This window comes from Oncorhynchus nerka, linkage group LG12, assembly GCF_034236695.1.
Source record: "Oncorhynchus nerka isolate Pitt River linkage group LG12, Oner_Uvic_2.0, whole genome shotgun sequence".
Lineage (NCBI taxonomy): Eukaryota > Metazoa > Chordata > Actinopteri > Salmoniformes > Salmonidae > Oncorhynchus > Oncorhynchus nerka.
This window is the reverse complement of record NC_088407.1, coordinates 65588242-65605121: the sequence shown is the minus strand read 5'-3', so window position 1 is coordinate 65605121 and position 16880 is coordinate 65588242. Positions and strand designations below refer to the sequence as shown.

Genomic DNA, 16880 nt, shown 5'->3' with positions numbered 1-16880 from the left:
CTGTCGTGGCAGATCTCTGACCACTTGTCTCTGTTTGAGGTTGGTCTCCCCGTCCAGGTTGGCCGTCTCGATGTAGCAGACGCCGTGGGGGTCAGAGGAGTATAGCAGCAGCATGTCTGCAGGGATGATCTCATTACAGGACAGACGGACAAAGTCCCCCACATGGACGTCCTGCCAACGCTGGTCCACATACATCTGCCGTTTCCTATGGTAAAAAAGACCACCAGATAACCTGTTAACTGCTTGAGGGCAATGAGAGTGGGGCAATGTGCGTACTATCAAATATGATGAAGGCCTGAAGTCCCCCACTGTTGTTAAAACGTTGCTAACAATTAGAGGTCGACCGATTATGATTTTTCAACGCAGATACCGATTATTGGAGGACCAAAAAAAGCCAATACGGGTTAAATCGGCCGATTCTTTATTTATTTATTTGTAATAATGACAATTACAACAATACTGAATTAACACTTATTTTCAGTCTTTCAAGTCTTTCAGTGAAATACAGAACCACTCAGGATTTTATCTAACGGGTGGCATCCCTAAGTCTAAATATTGCTATTACATTGTACAACCTTCAATGTTATGTTACGGTCTTTGTTAGGAATAAATGGTCTTCACACAGTTCGCAACGAGCCAGGCGGCCCAAACTGCTGCATATACCCTGACTGCTTGCACCGAACGCAAGAGAAGTGACACAATTTCCCTAGTTAAAAGAAACTCATGTTAGCAGGCAATATTAACTAAATATGCAGGTTTAAAAATATATACTTTGTATTGATTTTAAAGAAAGGCATTGATGTTTATGGTTAGGTACACATTGGTGCAACGACAGTGCTTTTTTTGCGAATGCGCTTGTTAAACCATCACCCGTTTGGAGAAAGAAGTAGGCTGTGATTCAATGAGAAATGAACAGGCACCGCATCGATTATATGCAACGCAGGACACGCTAGATAAACTAGTAATATCAACCATGTGTAGTTAACTAGTGATTATGTTAAGGTTGATTGTTTTTTATAAGATAAGTTTAATGCTAGCTAGCAACTTACCTTGGCTTCTTACTGCACTCGCGTAACAGGTAGTCAGCCGGCCACGCAGGCTCCTCGTGGAGTGCAATGTAAGGCAGGTGGTTAGAGCGTTGGACTAGGAACCGAAAGGTTGCAAGATCGAATCCCAGAGCTAATAAGGTAAAAATCTGTTGTTCTGAACAAGGCAGTTAACCCACCGTTCCTAGGTAGTCATTAAAAATAAGAATGTGTTCTTAACGGACTTGCCTAATTAAATAAAAGGTTAAAAAAAAAATGTCCACAATCGGTGTCCAAAAATGCAGATTACAGATTGTTATGAAAACTTGAAATCGGCCCTAATTAATCGGTCGACCTCTACTAACAATACCACAAAAAGACAACAAAATAACAGTTTCACACATATGAGCAGTATTCACACAAGCAAAGGAACAGGTCCCTCTAAACAACCATGAAACGTTCCTAAACACAGACATGGTTACGTATTTTACATTGTAAAAACTCCAGGAAAGACCATTAACCCTGCACTTTTTTTGTCTACATTTTGGTCAGTGACCTGTGTTTTGGTACACAGCAACATGCACAAGATGGAACCATGCCAACTGTAAGGTAGGGTGGGTGTTAAGAAACAAGTCTTCAAGTCAGAGGGAGTGAGTGAACACACAATGTTCAACCAAGGCAGCTATGAGCCACAGTGTGTGAACACACCTCAAGGTTAATCATTTATTTTACTGTCCACCACCACATTTACATTTAAGTCATTTAGCAGACGCTCTTATCCAGAGCGACTTACAAATTGGTGCATTCACCTTATGACATCCAGTGGAGCAGCCACTTTACAATAGTGCATCTAAATCTTTTAGGGGGGGGGGGGGGGATTACTTTATCCTATCCTAGGTATTCCTTAAAGAGGTGGGGTTTCAGGTGTCTCCGGAAGGTGGTGATTGACTCCGCTGTCCTGGCGTCGTGAGGGAGTTTGTTCCACCATTGGGGGCCAGAGCAGCGAACAGTTTTGACTGGGCTAAGCGGGAACTGTACTTCCTCAGTGGTAGGGAGGCGAGCAGGCCAGAGGTGGATGAACGCAGTGCCCTTGTTTGGGTGTAGGGCCTGATCAGAGCCTGGAGGTACTGAGGTGCCGTTCCCCTCACAGCTCCATAGGCAAGCACCATGGTCTTGTAGCGGATGCGAGCTTCAACTGGAAGCCAGTGGAGAGAGCGGAGGAGCGGGGTGACGTGAGAGAACTTGGGAAGGTTGAACACCAGACGGGCTGCGGCCACCACCACCCTTTCCTGGCAGAGACTGAGAAACAAATTACTGAGAAACAAATGACTGTAATACCGTGGTTTGTTATTCACCCAATATAAAATATATGTTAAAGATAGTTGGTATGGATAGGCCCTAGGAAAGGGGTCGGCAACAGGCGGCCAGGGGTCCAACATCAGCCCGCGAGTGATTTTTTTTTGGCCCCCTAAAGTTTTTGGTTTTTGGTCAAAAAATGACTCAAATCACCAGGAATTCAGGTGAAAATGATGAGTTTAATTTAGAAAATCTATTCCCACAAATAAAAAAAGAGACGTGATTGTGTCTCAATGTAATCAAGGTACAAAATTAATATTTTCAAATACAGCCTCTTTTTGGGCTTAGTTGTGGTCAATTTGCAGTGTACAAATGATTCTACAACACAAATGTTCACGCGGGAGAATCTACTCCTGCCCTAAGGATTGTCTGACCTCAGTAAGCCTGAGGCTATGAACGATTGCATGGTGGGACATGTAGACCTAGGAGGAATAACCAATAGGCTACCTCGACCACTCACTCCTAGTCTCCAGAAAAGGGGATAGATTTGATATGGGGTTAGCAACCCCATCCTGAGCAAAATAGATTATGATAAAGATACCTCAACAAGTGAGGACAAAGCCATTGAACAATGAATTTCTCTTGTCAAGGCCTTATGTGCAGATAGACATGAGAGGAATTGAGTGAAATGTGTGTGTGTGTCCATCTCTCACATGGCACAACATTTATGTTTTACAACCACAGATGGTATAATTTAACCCCTTGTAATTAGAGATTGTCAACTTGTCCTACTTTCAGTTCAGCATATACAGTGCATTTAAGAAGTATTGAGAACCCTTGACTTTTCAAATTTTGTTACGTTACAGCCTTATTCTAAAATGGACGAAATTGTATTCATCAATCTACACACAATACCCCATCTAAAAATAGGTTTTTCTAAATGTAAAAAAAAAAAAAGAAATATCACATTAACATAAGTATTTAGACCCTTTACTCAGTACTTTGTTAAAGCACCTTTGGCAGTGATTACAGCCCAGAGTCTTCTTGGGTTTGACGCTACAAGCTTGGCACACCTGTATTTGGGGAGTTTCTCCCATTCTTCTCTATAGATCCTTTCAAGTTCTTTCAGGTCACTCCAAAGATTTTTAATCAGAGCTCTGGCTGGGCCACTCAAGGACATTCAGAGACCTGTCCCGAAGCCACTCCTGCGTTGTCTTGGCTGTGTGCTTAGGGTCGTTGTCCTATTGGAAGGTGAACCTTCGCCCCAGTCTGAGGTCCTGAGCAGGTTTGGATCAAGGATCTCTCTGTACTTTGCGCTGTTCATCCCCATCAATGATGTTGCCACCACCATGCTTCACCGTAGGGATGGTGCCAGGTTTCCTCCAGACGTGACGCTTGGTATTCAGGCCAAATAGTTCAATCTTGGTTTCTTCAGACCAGAGAATCTTGTTTCTCGTGGTCTGAGAGTCTTTAGGTGCCTTTTGGCAAACTCCAAGCGGGGTGTCATGTGCCTTTTACAGAGGAGTGGCTTCTGTCTTACCACTCTACCATAAATGCCAGATTGGTGGAGTGCTGCAGATATGGGAGAACCTTCCCAGATGGGAAAACCATCTCCACAGAGGAACTCTGGAGCTCTTTCAGAGTAACCATCGGGTTCTTGGTCACCTACCTGACCAAGGCCCTTCTCCCCCTATTGCTCAGTTTGGCCAGGCGGCCAGCTCTAGGAAGAGTCTTGGTGGTTCCAAACTTTGTTTATTTAAGAATGATAGAGGCAAGGAACGTTCAATGCTGCAGACATTTTTTGGTACCCTTCCCCAGATCCTCACCTCGACTTAATCTTGTCTTGGAGGTCTACGGACAATTCCTTCGACCTCATGGCTTGGATTTTGCTCTGACGTGCACTGTCGGACCTTATATAGACAGGTGTGTGCCTTTCTAAATCATGTCCAATCAATCAATGAATTTACACCAGGTGTACTCTAATCTTTGTAGAAACATCAAGGATGATCAAAGGAAACAAGATGCACCTGAGCTCAACTTCGAGTCTCATGTCAAAGGGTCTTAATTGTTATGTAAATAAGGCATTTCTGTTTTTAATACATTAGCAAAAAAAAAAATGTTTTCGCTTTGTCATTATGGGATATTGTGTTGAAATTGATGAGTAAAAAAATGTATTTAATCCATTTTAGAATAAGGCTGCAACGTAACAAAATGTGGATAAAGTGAATGGTTCTGAATACTTTCCGAAGGCACTGTACCTGATCTAGTTGGCATGTTTGTCAGTTTGATGGCACCATATACAACCCTCGTAAGTATAAAGAAGAAGCTGCAGAACTACAGGCATGTACGTTTTGTTTACCTGTAGAAGTAGCTGTCACATAATTACTGGTCAGTTTGCTATATAGCTATCAGAATGTTAACCTGTAAACGGATCTCGTGCACAAGCCAGAACATTTCAAACCATTTTTCAGTCAGTTTACCCCATATAAGCAGTACTAATTCCATTTGAATTCCATTTGCTCCCATTCAGAGATAACAAACAACCCTATGTTCTACTAAAATTTACGCTGAGTGTATTTACCTGCTGTAAATCTCACAGACCAGTCCGTTGATGAACTTGTCCGACTTGTGTTTCCTGTAGTCTTCCCAAAGATCCTTTACTGCCGTCACTGCCAGCACCAGGAGAATGGGAATAATGCTGATTTCGGGCTGGAAGGCATTGACCACTGGAACAAAGTTCAGAGCTGCCAGGAATATGAAATAGATATTGGCAAAGCGGTGGAGTTGTTCGAACAGGTTCTTGGGGATAAATGAGAGGAAGGAGTACTTGGTGGTGGTCACCTTGTTGCTGCTGTATGACTTGAGGATTTCCGTCAGCTCTTCATCCTCTGTGAGGGAGGATACCACCGTCCTCCTCTTCCTCCCCAGTCGGTCCTTCGGACAGGAACTTTGTCCTTGGACCGGCCGCTCCAAGCTGTACATGACTCCTAAGCCCAGTGAAAGATTCCACCAGTTAAAATCCAGAGGGTTTACTTATTGGTCAACCCTTGTATCTCTCTCCGGCATTTCCAGCCACTCGTGACCGACCGAGCTCTGCATCTAGATTCAAATGCCCACTCTGTTTTACTGTCATCGTCTATCATGATCCAGGATGTTGAGTCGCCAGGTTGAAGTTTAGATAGAAAGACAGTTACTTTGCCGGGGAGAGCTTCGTTTCTGTCATGGTGGAGAGTATCTCTCCGGAACTTCACTAACACTACACCTCGCTGCCTTAGAGACCAATAGAGCCACTCCTCCATGTCTTAAACAAACAACTCAAAGTTGAACTTTTATGACTTTCTATGAAATAGGATTGAGAAACCCTTGACATCACAAAGGAATGGGTAAATGAGCAAGCCCAGATTATCTGTGCTGTATATATGGTGCTCTTTATACCACATACAGTCACACAGACAACTGAATCTACAATAACCAACATTTAATCCAGTGTAAGGATCACCGGTCCTCAGCATCAGGCTCTCTCTAGAAAAGATGTTCATATTTGGTATGCTAATGGTAATACAGAACTGTAGACTGTATCATGTAAATTTCTACTTCACCTTTGATCCTACTGTTACAGGAAGTCCCCGTATGCAATTCATGGGTCTTTTCTCATTTGGGCAAAAGTCCATCCTCCACCTTCTCTACTCCTTCGTTACTCAGAAACCGATAAGTGGTTGAGGAGATGTCAATTTGTTAGTAGGCAAACGAAAGAGTGTCCTCCCCTCCTTGATAACCACCTTTCATTGAGGATAGTCATGTGTATCCTACCGGAATCCTACAAAATCTGTCACACCCCCCCTGAATCACATTTTGTTTTGTCAGTGGAGAAAAGCATGCCCACATGTTTTATCTATAAAATGTCTTGCACAACTAACATCATTTGTTTTGATCACGTTACACATTTATTTTGGGATCCACCCCTGTAAACGTCATTTGCCTGATGACGCACAAGATGAGAAGGAGAGTCTAATTTCATACAAGCACATTTTCGTTCACGTTTCCTCTTCTCGCTGCCGCTCCTCAATAACCCTTGACCTTTTTCAAATGGAGGCGAGACAGAGAGAGGACGCAGGAGTTGAGCAAATTCAATTGCGAAAAGGCCATGGTGCTTTATTGCTGATTAACACAGAGGACTGTGGGATATGAAGTTTGTGTTCAAGATGTTTTAAGACCTTCAGTTTGAATACTAGCCATCATAAAATCAATATACCTATGTCGTAATGCATCTGGTAACTAAGGATATTTTATTAGAACAATGTTACACAATAGTAATAATTACCATAACTTACTCCGCTTGTGTATTGTGTAATAACAAAAAACACTCAACTCCATAACTATGTATGAAGTAGTATGTAACAACACAGTGACTGTTGTTGATCTATTCCCCGTATGAAGGATAAACCCTGGCCATTGTTGTCCAGCCGGCACACTCACCCGCTGTACACTGTAACGATGTTGTTGTTGACCTTCTGGTCAAAGCGGTAGCGGCGGTAGTCCTCCAGGGCATCCTTGATGGCGATGACGATGAGCACCACTACCAAGGGAATCATGGTGATCTCCTTCTGAAAGGCCTCCACCACTGGGATCCAGTTCAGCATCACCAGGAACAGGAAGTACAGGTTGGCCACCCTGAGGAGGAGGGGCTTGATAAATCCCACATCGACTCTCAGCCCCTAAGGCTACCTGTACACTTATGGGCGCTCTGCAGTCTCCATTTGGCATCTGCTTGTTTTGAGTTAATTCACAACAAACCTAATTCCATGATTACAATAAAGTGACTCCTATGCACTCCTGCTCGAGTTGAAGTCATTTCCCAACATCAACAAACATGATTGCCTGATTGTAATCAGGTATGGTCTACCCCATCCCCTGTGTAAATCAGCATGAGGTTAGGTATTCCGCTCACCTGTGGAATTGCTGGAACAGGTTCATGGGAATGAAGCTCAGAAGGTTGTACTTGGTGGTGCGGATTATGTTGCCCTGGCATCCCTTGGAGATGCTGTGGTACTCTTGCTGGTGGCGTCCGTGCCGGGCGATGACCGTCCTCCGTTTGCCAGTAAGCAGCTGTGTGTTGTGGAGCACTGGGGAACTCTTGGTGGGTAGGGCGGCAGGGGCCGAGTACTGGCCTCGACCTGAATCTGTGGCAACCAGCTGCTGCCAGCGGCGTCTCACCCAGTGGATCTGCTCCATAGGCCCAGTGGCCAGGGCACCCTACACCCAGAACCCTGCACCCTCCCTTGGCCTGGGTGGCCAGACCTGGTCTTCTGTTGCCTTAGGGCTGCTTACAGTGCTGTTTTTCTGAAACAAATACAAAACAGTAATCAGAAAGGTTTCAAAAGTAGTGACCTTGTGGAGAAAGTGAGAAAGTAGGACAGATAGTAGGCAATAGTCCATGAGATAAGCAGTGATTAAGTGACAGCTATGACTAATTGTTTTAGGCAATACTCCCAACCCCTTTCTCAGGCCTGTATTTAAAGGGCAATAACTTCTAGTTCAAAATAGACCCTCACCTTGTACTTCTGACACCAATATATCCGTCACCTATACTCCCTCTCCGGCCTCTAGGTCATCAGGCTGCTGATTATCCTGCACACTTGTTACCCTCGCGCACCTGCGCCTCATGACACTCACCTGGACTCCATCACCTCCTTGATTATCTTCCCTATATCTGTCACTCCCCTTGGTTCTTTCCTCATGTGTTATTAGCACTGCTTTCATGTCGGTGCGTTGTTTGTGTTTCGTGTTCATTGTTTATTTTATTTATTAATACACTCACTCCCTGAACTTGCTTCCCCACTCTCAGTGCACTCGTTACAATATCATTACTTCCACTACTGACGGTAATGGTCTGAGTATGGAGATGGAAACACCTGCCACATGCCCTCCTTATCACTAACATATATCACAAGTCAAAGTAGTGCCAAAGTGAGTTTGTTGTAAAAATGTTTACTACTGGGCCTCCCGAGTGGCACTGCATCCCAGTGCTAGCTGTGCCACTGGATAACCTGGTTCAAGTCCAGGCTCTGTAGCAGCCGGCTGCAACTGGGTCGTGCTTCAGGGGACACTTGGCTCTCGACCTTCGCCTCTCCTGAGTCCGTACGGGAGTTGCAGCGATGGGACAGGACTGTAACTACCAATTGGATACCACGAAATTGGGGATACAAAAGGGGTCAAATAAAGAAATGATAATAATACTGTTGTCTATAGGTTATTTCGGCTACGTTGAAACTTTCTCAGGATCTGTTTTCAGCAGCCTCTTAACTATCTCAAACTTATTTTCACCTGTAATTCATTATCTAAACAGCAGAAGTTTGGAAAAACTGCTAAATTACACGTGGAAATATACAACTTATGATGGGGCGCCCCTCACTGGGGAGATTTTTTAGCTAAACATTTTGCTATATTGTGTAGAAAGAAACAGTGCCTTAATTGCTAATGACAACCATGTACTGTTGACAATGATGTTAAAGTTGTCTTGGGAAGATTAGGCTACTTGTACCTACTAAGAGAGGCCGCTCAGCATGTGTGGAACAACCCTACACAATCAATTAGGGCCCCCCTCACAGAAGTGTGCAATCATCACAGACATTGATGTATTAGGTTAATAATATAGACTGTTTGTGTTGATTAGAGTACACTTGACTGGCTCCACCACCTGACCTATTTACCATAAAACAATTATTTACTTTTTCAAGTTTTTCACTTGAAGGCTCTTCTACGCCGAGACTGCCAGTGTCTCAATGCTTTGAAATACTTGCTTTCCTTTGTCATAATCATGTTCCTGTCTTCTAAATAAGAGAAGGTAATGCAGTGAAGCTCTATTATGGCTCTATTGTAGGGCAAGGTAGACTGTAACACTAGCCTAGATATCTCTAAACCCAATGCTTTCCTATCAGTGAGAACTAGGGAGTAGGAAACCAGGAGACTTCTAAAATGAGATACCCATAACCCAATGTGACAGAAGTCGTCCCTTCTCCCCATTGTAAATGTCCGATTTTATCAGGCTCGGTGTGCACGAGTCATGAGCCCATCTCAAGAAAATATGGTGGATTAGGCTGAACTGGTGTAGATACAGTATGCTTACTCATTCTCAGAAATGTGGATTTGCCACACATGAGACCGAGGCTCCTGAAGCTATACTGAACAAAAATATGAATGCATGTTTCATGAGCTGAAATAAGATAATCCATCCACCTGACAGGTGTAGCATATCAAGAAGTGAATTAAACAGCATGTTCATTACACAGGTGTACCTTGTGCTGGGGACAATAAAAGGCCACTCTGTTTCTAATAAATCATCTGAGAACTGTACTATCAGCCTCCCGTGTCTGCATCTTGGTCATATCCTGAGTCGTGATGAGATGTCTAAAAGTTTGAGGGAGCATGCAATTGGCATGTTGACTGCAGGAATGTCCACCAGAGCTGTTGCCAGAGAATTGAATGTTAATATCTCTACCATAAGTCACCTCCAACGTCATTTTAGAGAATATGGCAGTACAATTAACCGGATTCACAACCGCACACTATGTGGGCGAGCGGTTTGTTGATGTCAACATTGTGACATCAGCGGTGGGGTGGGGTTATAGTATGGGCAGGCATAAACTATGGACAATGAACACAATTGCATTTTATCAATGGCAATTTGAATGCACAGAGATACCGTGACGAGATCCTGAGGCCCATTGTTGTGCCATTCATCCAACGATAACACCTCATGTTTCAGCATGATAATGCACAGCCCCATGTCGCAAGGATCTGTAAGGATTAACATGTACGACAGCGTGTTCCTCTTCCCGCCAATATGCAGCAACTTCGCACAGCTATTGAAGAGCAGTGGGACAACATTCCACAGACCACAATCAACAGCCTGATCAACTCAATACGAAGGAGATGTCACGCTCCTTGAGGCAAAAGGTGGTCACACCAGATACTGACTGGTTTTCTAATCCACGTCCCAACTTTTTTTTTTAAGGTATCTGTGACCAACAGATGCATATCTGTATTCCCAGTTATGTGAAATCCATAGATTAGGGCCTAATGAATTTATTTAAATTGACTGATTTCCTTAATTGACTGATTTATTACAGATCGCCATTAGCTGCTGCCTCCTGGGGTCCAAACACATTAAGGCACTTACATCACACACAAAACAAAAGATAAAACAGTACAACATATAAAATTATTACACCACTACATATCTATAATACAAAAATGTATAATACCACCATACAACAATATTACAATGTGCATATGAACTGTTGGTCAGTAAAATATTTGACATGGTTGCATTTATATTTTTGTTCAGTCGCTAACAATACTGTATAACTTAAGAGCACATGATAAAAACCGGTCATTTTAGCAACATTAATTCTGTGAGTTTAGGTTTATTTGTGCAACAACATAACAGTCTCACATAACAGTGAGACCCAGCCGTAGCATAGGCCTACTACAACAGGGAAAGCTGTTGAAAAGCTATCAATGCTGACTAACAAAGTCTAGAGCAGAGTTGGACTGAAAACCTACAGGACGGTAGCTCTCCAGGAACAAGATTGGAGAACCCTGGTCTAGATGAACTGAGAGGAATGGATCCAGGATAGAGCTACCAGGCATACACTACTAAGGCCTATAGCTTTACACAATGTTGAGTGACATCTCAAACAATTAGGCTCCTGGAGGATGCCCCCATTCCACTGAGGAGCTACTTAGCATAATATAGAGAAACAAAAATATAAACATAACTTGTAAAGTGTTGTTCCCATGTTTCCTGAGCTGAAATAAAATATCCTAGAAATGTTTAAAAAAACACACAAAAAGCTTATTTCTCTTGTGTATAAATGTGTCTACATTCCTGTTAGTGAGCATTTCTCATTTGCTCTAGATAATCCATCCACCTGACAGGTTTGGCATATCAAGAAGCTGATTAAACAGCATGAACATTACACAGGTGCACCTTGTGCCGGGGACAATAAAATGCCACTCTTAAATGTGCAGTTTTGTCACCCAACACAATGCCACAGATGTCTCAATTTTGAAGGAGAAATTGGTATGCTGACTGCAGGAATGTCCACCAGAGCTGATGCCAGAGAATGTAATGTTCATTTCTCTACCATAAGCCGCTTCCAACATCATTTTAGAGAATTTGGCAGTACAAACAATAGCCTCACAAGTGCAGACCACTTGTAACCACGCCAGCCCAGGACCTCTACATCCAGCTTCTTCACCTGTGGTATCATCTGAGACCAGCCACCCAGACAGCTGATGAAACTGTGGACTATTCTGTCTGTAATAAACCCCTTTTGTGGGGAAAACTCATTCTGATTGGCTGGGCTTCCCTGTGGGTGGGCCTATGCCCTCCCAGGCCCACCCATGGATGTGGAATCCATAGATTAGGGCATAATTCATGTATTTTAATTGACTGATTTCCTTGTATGAACTGTAACTCAGTAAAGTCGTTGAAATTGTTGCATGTTGCGTTTATATTTTTGTTCAGTATACTTATAGTAACCAGTAAATCAACTCTAGTCCTTTTACTTTGTTGACTAAATTAATACTATACTACCAACAAGACATTGGTTGACAGGCTGCTAACCCACAGGTCAGAAAAAGCACAAGTGAAACTATCAAAATACTACAGCATTGTATGCTAGATCTTATCAACACAGAATAATATAAACGTTCTATTTGAATCTTGTTCCGCTATGTGTACACAAAACCTTCATGATCCTTGAGAAAATAATTGTCACTAAGAGGAACTGAATGTAGTTCCAGAGAAAAGAAGAACTATGTTTACGGGCAAGTCCAAGTGACACTGAATCAGATTTTTCACTTTAAAATGCCTAAACGTAGTCCTTGTGCATAGTTGTATGGTTTGTTTAACTTTGCAATCATTGGTTTTTGTTTGACATACATTTTAAAGTGAAAAATATTTTTTACCGTGGCATTTCCTTTATGCGCCACTCAACTCAGATATCACAACTACTCTGAGGTTACTCACTCACACGCCCACGTGAGATGCCTAAACAGCTAGCAAGACAGGCCAGTATATGCCCTTGGCTGAGTGTGTGCTGTATTAAAAGCTCAACAATAGAGTATCCTTCATGTGTTCCTTGATTTCCCAGTTAATGTTTTTTTTTGGTAGGCTACTTCAGTTCATTCTATAGTGTGAACTGTGTAGCCTAGGCCTAGTGCTGGGAGAGGCCTCTCATTTATATATTACTGGGCTAAAAGGTAGACTTATAAAGTAGTTCATAAACTACTATACGTTTACATATAGTTTATACATCTGTAAAACAACATAGCCTGGACTAGAAGATACAAGCACATTTCTTTTCTATTGATATAATGACATATTTTCAAAGACAGGCTAATGTGTCTGTCATTTTCTTTACTTTATAAAAAAAAATTGTAACCCCCCTTATTCAACTGGCAAATCAAGAACCAGGTGTTTTACAACAGCCTGCATACCCTAGCCTACAGGTCTCCAGGAACAGGATTTTCTCAAACTGGTGTGTACAGTGAAAGAGAAAACAAATAATTTCAAAAAATCCACACAATGTATTCTGCTGTGTAGAATTGTCATATCCTTCACCACAGTGTGCACAATGACAATGTCCCCATTTAGGAGATACTTTGTCATTCATGTATGATGACATGGGCCAGGTGTGTTGTTGCGAAGAAGCCAAGGAGGCCAAAAAACTAAAATTACAAATGTAGCTAACTAGGCTTAGCTACAAGGGCATAATGCTTTTACCGGAAATACAGTAGTTTACAACGATAGACCACAGATTTTAGCTAATTCAGTTTGGGGTTGGTATTTTTGTACAATTTTTTTCTTTATTGCAGCCGAATTGACTTTAACGAAACGTAGCCTAACGAATCTAGTAACTTTATCTTTTGTTACCATGGTTGCCTATAAAGTTAAAAAAACAAACATGCATAAATGTGTCAAGAACTTACCCTGTAGTATTCATTGTTCGCTGTGCTGAGGGCAGAGAGCTGTGAGTCGTAAAACAAAACACAAATACAATCTGTAGTGGTCACATCACATTACCTGTTTTGAGAATTTACATTAGATAAAGCAGGCCTACTCATACTTGCGCGAATATATTTCAAAAATAACATCACTTGCGCAGCATCATGAATCACGAGATAAGAGTGCTGTTCCAGGGTATAAAAAGACGAGCTGAACGCCACTACCCACAAGAGATGGGTGGTTCATTCAGTAACATTTTTTTATTATTTATTTCAGGCCTGCCTAACGATGTTACTGTAATGAAATAGACAGTGTGTGAATCACTTCTTCGATTAGGTTTAACGGGGGTTGGCATCCAATAAATATTGCATTACCGCCACCTACTAGACTGGAGTATAACTCGCTTATACTTTTCTTGAAACAATAAACACAATAAAATAATACAAATGTATACCATCTAACCATACACTAAAAACACACCACCCTAGTCCACTATTTCAATCTATCTAGTCCTACCTCAGGCCAACAGCCTGAAAGGAGGGCACACCACCAGTCAACACACCCTGTAACTTTTCTGACTTAAAGTCTTGTACACCCAAATACCTCTCTGCAGCTGTCACCACAACCTTAATTTTCTGCGACTTATGTTCCATCCCTGCAGTACAGTTGATAACCATTGGTATAAATGCTAAAAATCCAATCTTACTGAAGCATATATCACTTGTTGGCCTGTCCCTCTGTACTGGTAACTATCTACTACTCACCACTCCTCTCAGGATCCCTCCCCCTTGACCCATCTTCCTCTACTTCAAATCAAATCTAATTTTATTGGTCACACACACATGGTTAGCAGATGTTAATGCGAGTGTAGCAAAATCCGTAGCAAAATCTTATTCCTCTCAAATTTTGTGCACAAATTTGTTTACATCCCTATTAGTGAGCATTTCTCCTTTGCCAATATTATCCATCCACCTGACAGGTGTGGCATATCAAGAAGCTGATAAAACAGCATGATCATTACACAGGTGCACCTTGTGCTGGGAGCAATAAAAGACCTCTTTAAAATGTGCAATTTTGTCACACAACACAAGGAGTATTTTGGTCTGTAATAAAGCCTTTTTGTTAGGAAAAACTCATTCTGATTGGCTGGGCCTAGCTGCCAAGTGGGTGGACCTATGCCCTCCCAGGCCCACCGATGGCTGTACCCAGCCGCAATCATTTTCCTTATATGAACTGTAACTCAGTAAAATCTTTGAAATTGTTGCATGTTGCGTTTATATTTTTGTTCAGTATAGATAGATGATGTTATTAGCCACATCCACAGGGTCTCAGATGTATTTGCAGGGTGTAGTGAAATTCTTAAGCGCCGAGCTCCAACAGTACAGGTCAAAGAGAAGTGAATGAAACTATAATACAAAATATAATGTATACATATTTACAACTGTAACAATGATACATGTCCATTGCGGAGTGGGGGAAGGGTAAATGTCCATTGGGAGGTAGAATGACTGGGGGGCAAGAGGGGGAGCCTACTGGTGGCTATTCAGCAGCCTGGTGGTAGAAGCTATTGGCCAATCTGTCAGTTTTTGCCATGATGCTGCCACGTTCTGACCTTAGTTCCTTTTTTTTGTCTTTTGTTTTAGTATGGTCAGGGCGTGAGTTGGATGGGTTGTCTATGTTAGTTTTTCTATGATTTTCTATTTCTGTGTTTGGCCTGATATGGTTCTCAATCAGAGGCAGCTGTCAATCGTTGTCCCTGATTAAGAACCATATTTAGGTAGGCTGTTTTCCTTTGTGTTTTGTGGGTGGTTATTTTCAGTCTTTGTGTGTCTGCACCAGACAGAACTGTTTCGGTTTTCACTTTGTTGATTTGTAATTGGAAGTGTTCAGTTTGGATTATTATTAAATAAGATGAATACTAACCACGCTGCGCTTTGGTCCTCTCCTTCTTCCACCTGAATGCCGTTACAGATGCTTCTATACTGCCTGCGTCTGAGTGATGGAAGCGGGGAGAACAGGCCGTGTCTTGATGATCTTGGCCTTCCTGCGACAACTGGTGTTGTAGGAGTCCTGGAGGGCAGGAAGTTTTACAGAGAGTGATACGCTCAGCCGAACGCACCTTTGGGTGCACCACCCTCTGTAGAGCCTTGTGGTCAGCGGTGGTGGAGTTGCCCTACCAGGCTGTGACGCAGTCCGACAGCATGCTCTCGATGGTGCTCCTATAGAACCCTAATGGCCCTAGGGGACAGGCCAAATTTCGTCAGCCTCCTGAGGGGGGAGTGCCCAGCCTGGTTCCTCCTAAAGTCCACAATCAGCTCCTTTGTTTTGGTTGAGGGAGAGGTTATTTACCTGACATCACGCCGTCAGAGTGCCTACCTCCTCCCTGTAGGTCCTTTCGTCATTGATGGTAATTGGGCCTACTACTGTCGTGTTGTCAGCAAACTTGATGATGTCGTTAGGCTATACTGTAGCTAGCAACCTACACCTAATAATTATAATAAAAAACAAATGTCATTCCCATCAGAATAAAGAAAAACGGGATGCAACAGTCATAAATGTGTATTATTTTGAACATACTATTAAAATAGTACTCACCTAAAGGAATGGGTAATTGTTTACAAGTTGATAGCTAGGAAGCACTCTTTCCACTGTGCTAAGTAGGGATCAAATTTGTTGAGTAAAGGGGACTTGAGTGCTGAAAATCTAAACTTAAACATAATTAACCAGAATATTTGAAAAACAAACTTAATTGGATGGCAAGATCCATCACAGACACCCTTGTAAACTATTGTGTGATATGTTTGTTGAATATGTAATCTAGTGAAAGAAAATGGTAGATAGAGATATATCAATATACAGTGCATTCGGAAAGTATTCAGACCCCTTAACTTTTTCCACACGTTACAGCCTTATTCTAAAATGGATTAAATACATTATTTTTCCTTATCAATCTACACACAATAACCCATAATGACTAAATGAAAACAGGTTTTTATAATTGTTAGCATATGTATTAAAAATACAAACAGAAATACCTTATTTACATAAGTATTCAGACCCTTTGTTATGAGACTCAAAATTGAGCTCAGGTGTACCCTGTTTCCATTGATCATCCTTGAGGTGTTTCTACAACTTGATTGGAGTCCACCTGTAGTAAATTCAATTGATTGGACATGATTTGGAAAGGCACACACCTGTTTTATTTTTTTTCACCTTTATTTAACCAGGTAGGCTAGTTGAGAACAAGTTCTCATTTGCAACTGCGACCTGGCCAAGATAAAGTATGGCAATTTGACACATACAACAACACAGAGTTACACATAGAATAAACAAAACATAGTCAATAATATAGTAGAACAAAAGAAAACAAAAAGTCTACTTACAGTGAATGCAAATGAGTTAAGATAAGGGAGTTAAGGCAATAAATAGGCCATGGTGGCGAAGTAATTACAATATAGCAATTAAACACTGGAATGGTCGATGCGCAGAAGATGAATGTGCAAGTAGAGATACTGGGGTGCAAAGGAGCAAGATAAATAAATAGA

General features: G+C 42.0%; 1 protein-coding gene across 3 annotated transcripts in view; it reads right to left on the bottom strand.

Annotated features, from left to right (window-relative positions):
* Window positions 1-13640, bottom strand: part of LOC115138617 (phospholipid-transporting ATPase VD-like) — a 44967-nt gene extending 31327 nt beyond the window's left edge. Inside the window, exons 1-5 of one of the 3 annotated variants that reach the window (XM_029675659.2) lie at window positions 13457-13640; window positions 13320-13358; window positions 7270-7661; window positions 6798-6992; window positions 1-205 (exon numbers count right to left, since the gene is read on the bottom strand). In XM_029675659.2, the coding sequence (XP_029531519.2) occupies window positions 1-205; window positions 6798-6992; window positions 7270-7553 (684 nt within the window). In that variant the 5' untranslated portion in view covers window positions 7554-7661; window positions 13320-13358; window positions 13457-13640. Of the gene's footprint in view, window positions 206-4902; window positions 5309-6797; window positions 6993-7269; window positions 7662-13319 lie in introns of those variants that run through there. The other 2 variants (XM_029675658.2, XM_029675661.2) reach the window with 2 other exon arrangements.
* Between the last annotated feature and the right edge of the window lie 3240 nt (window positions 13641-16880).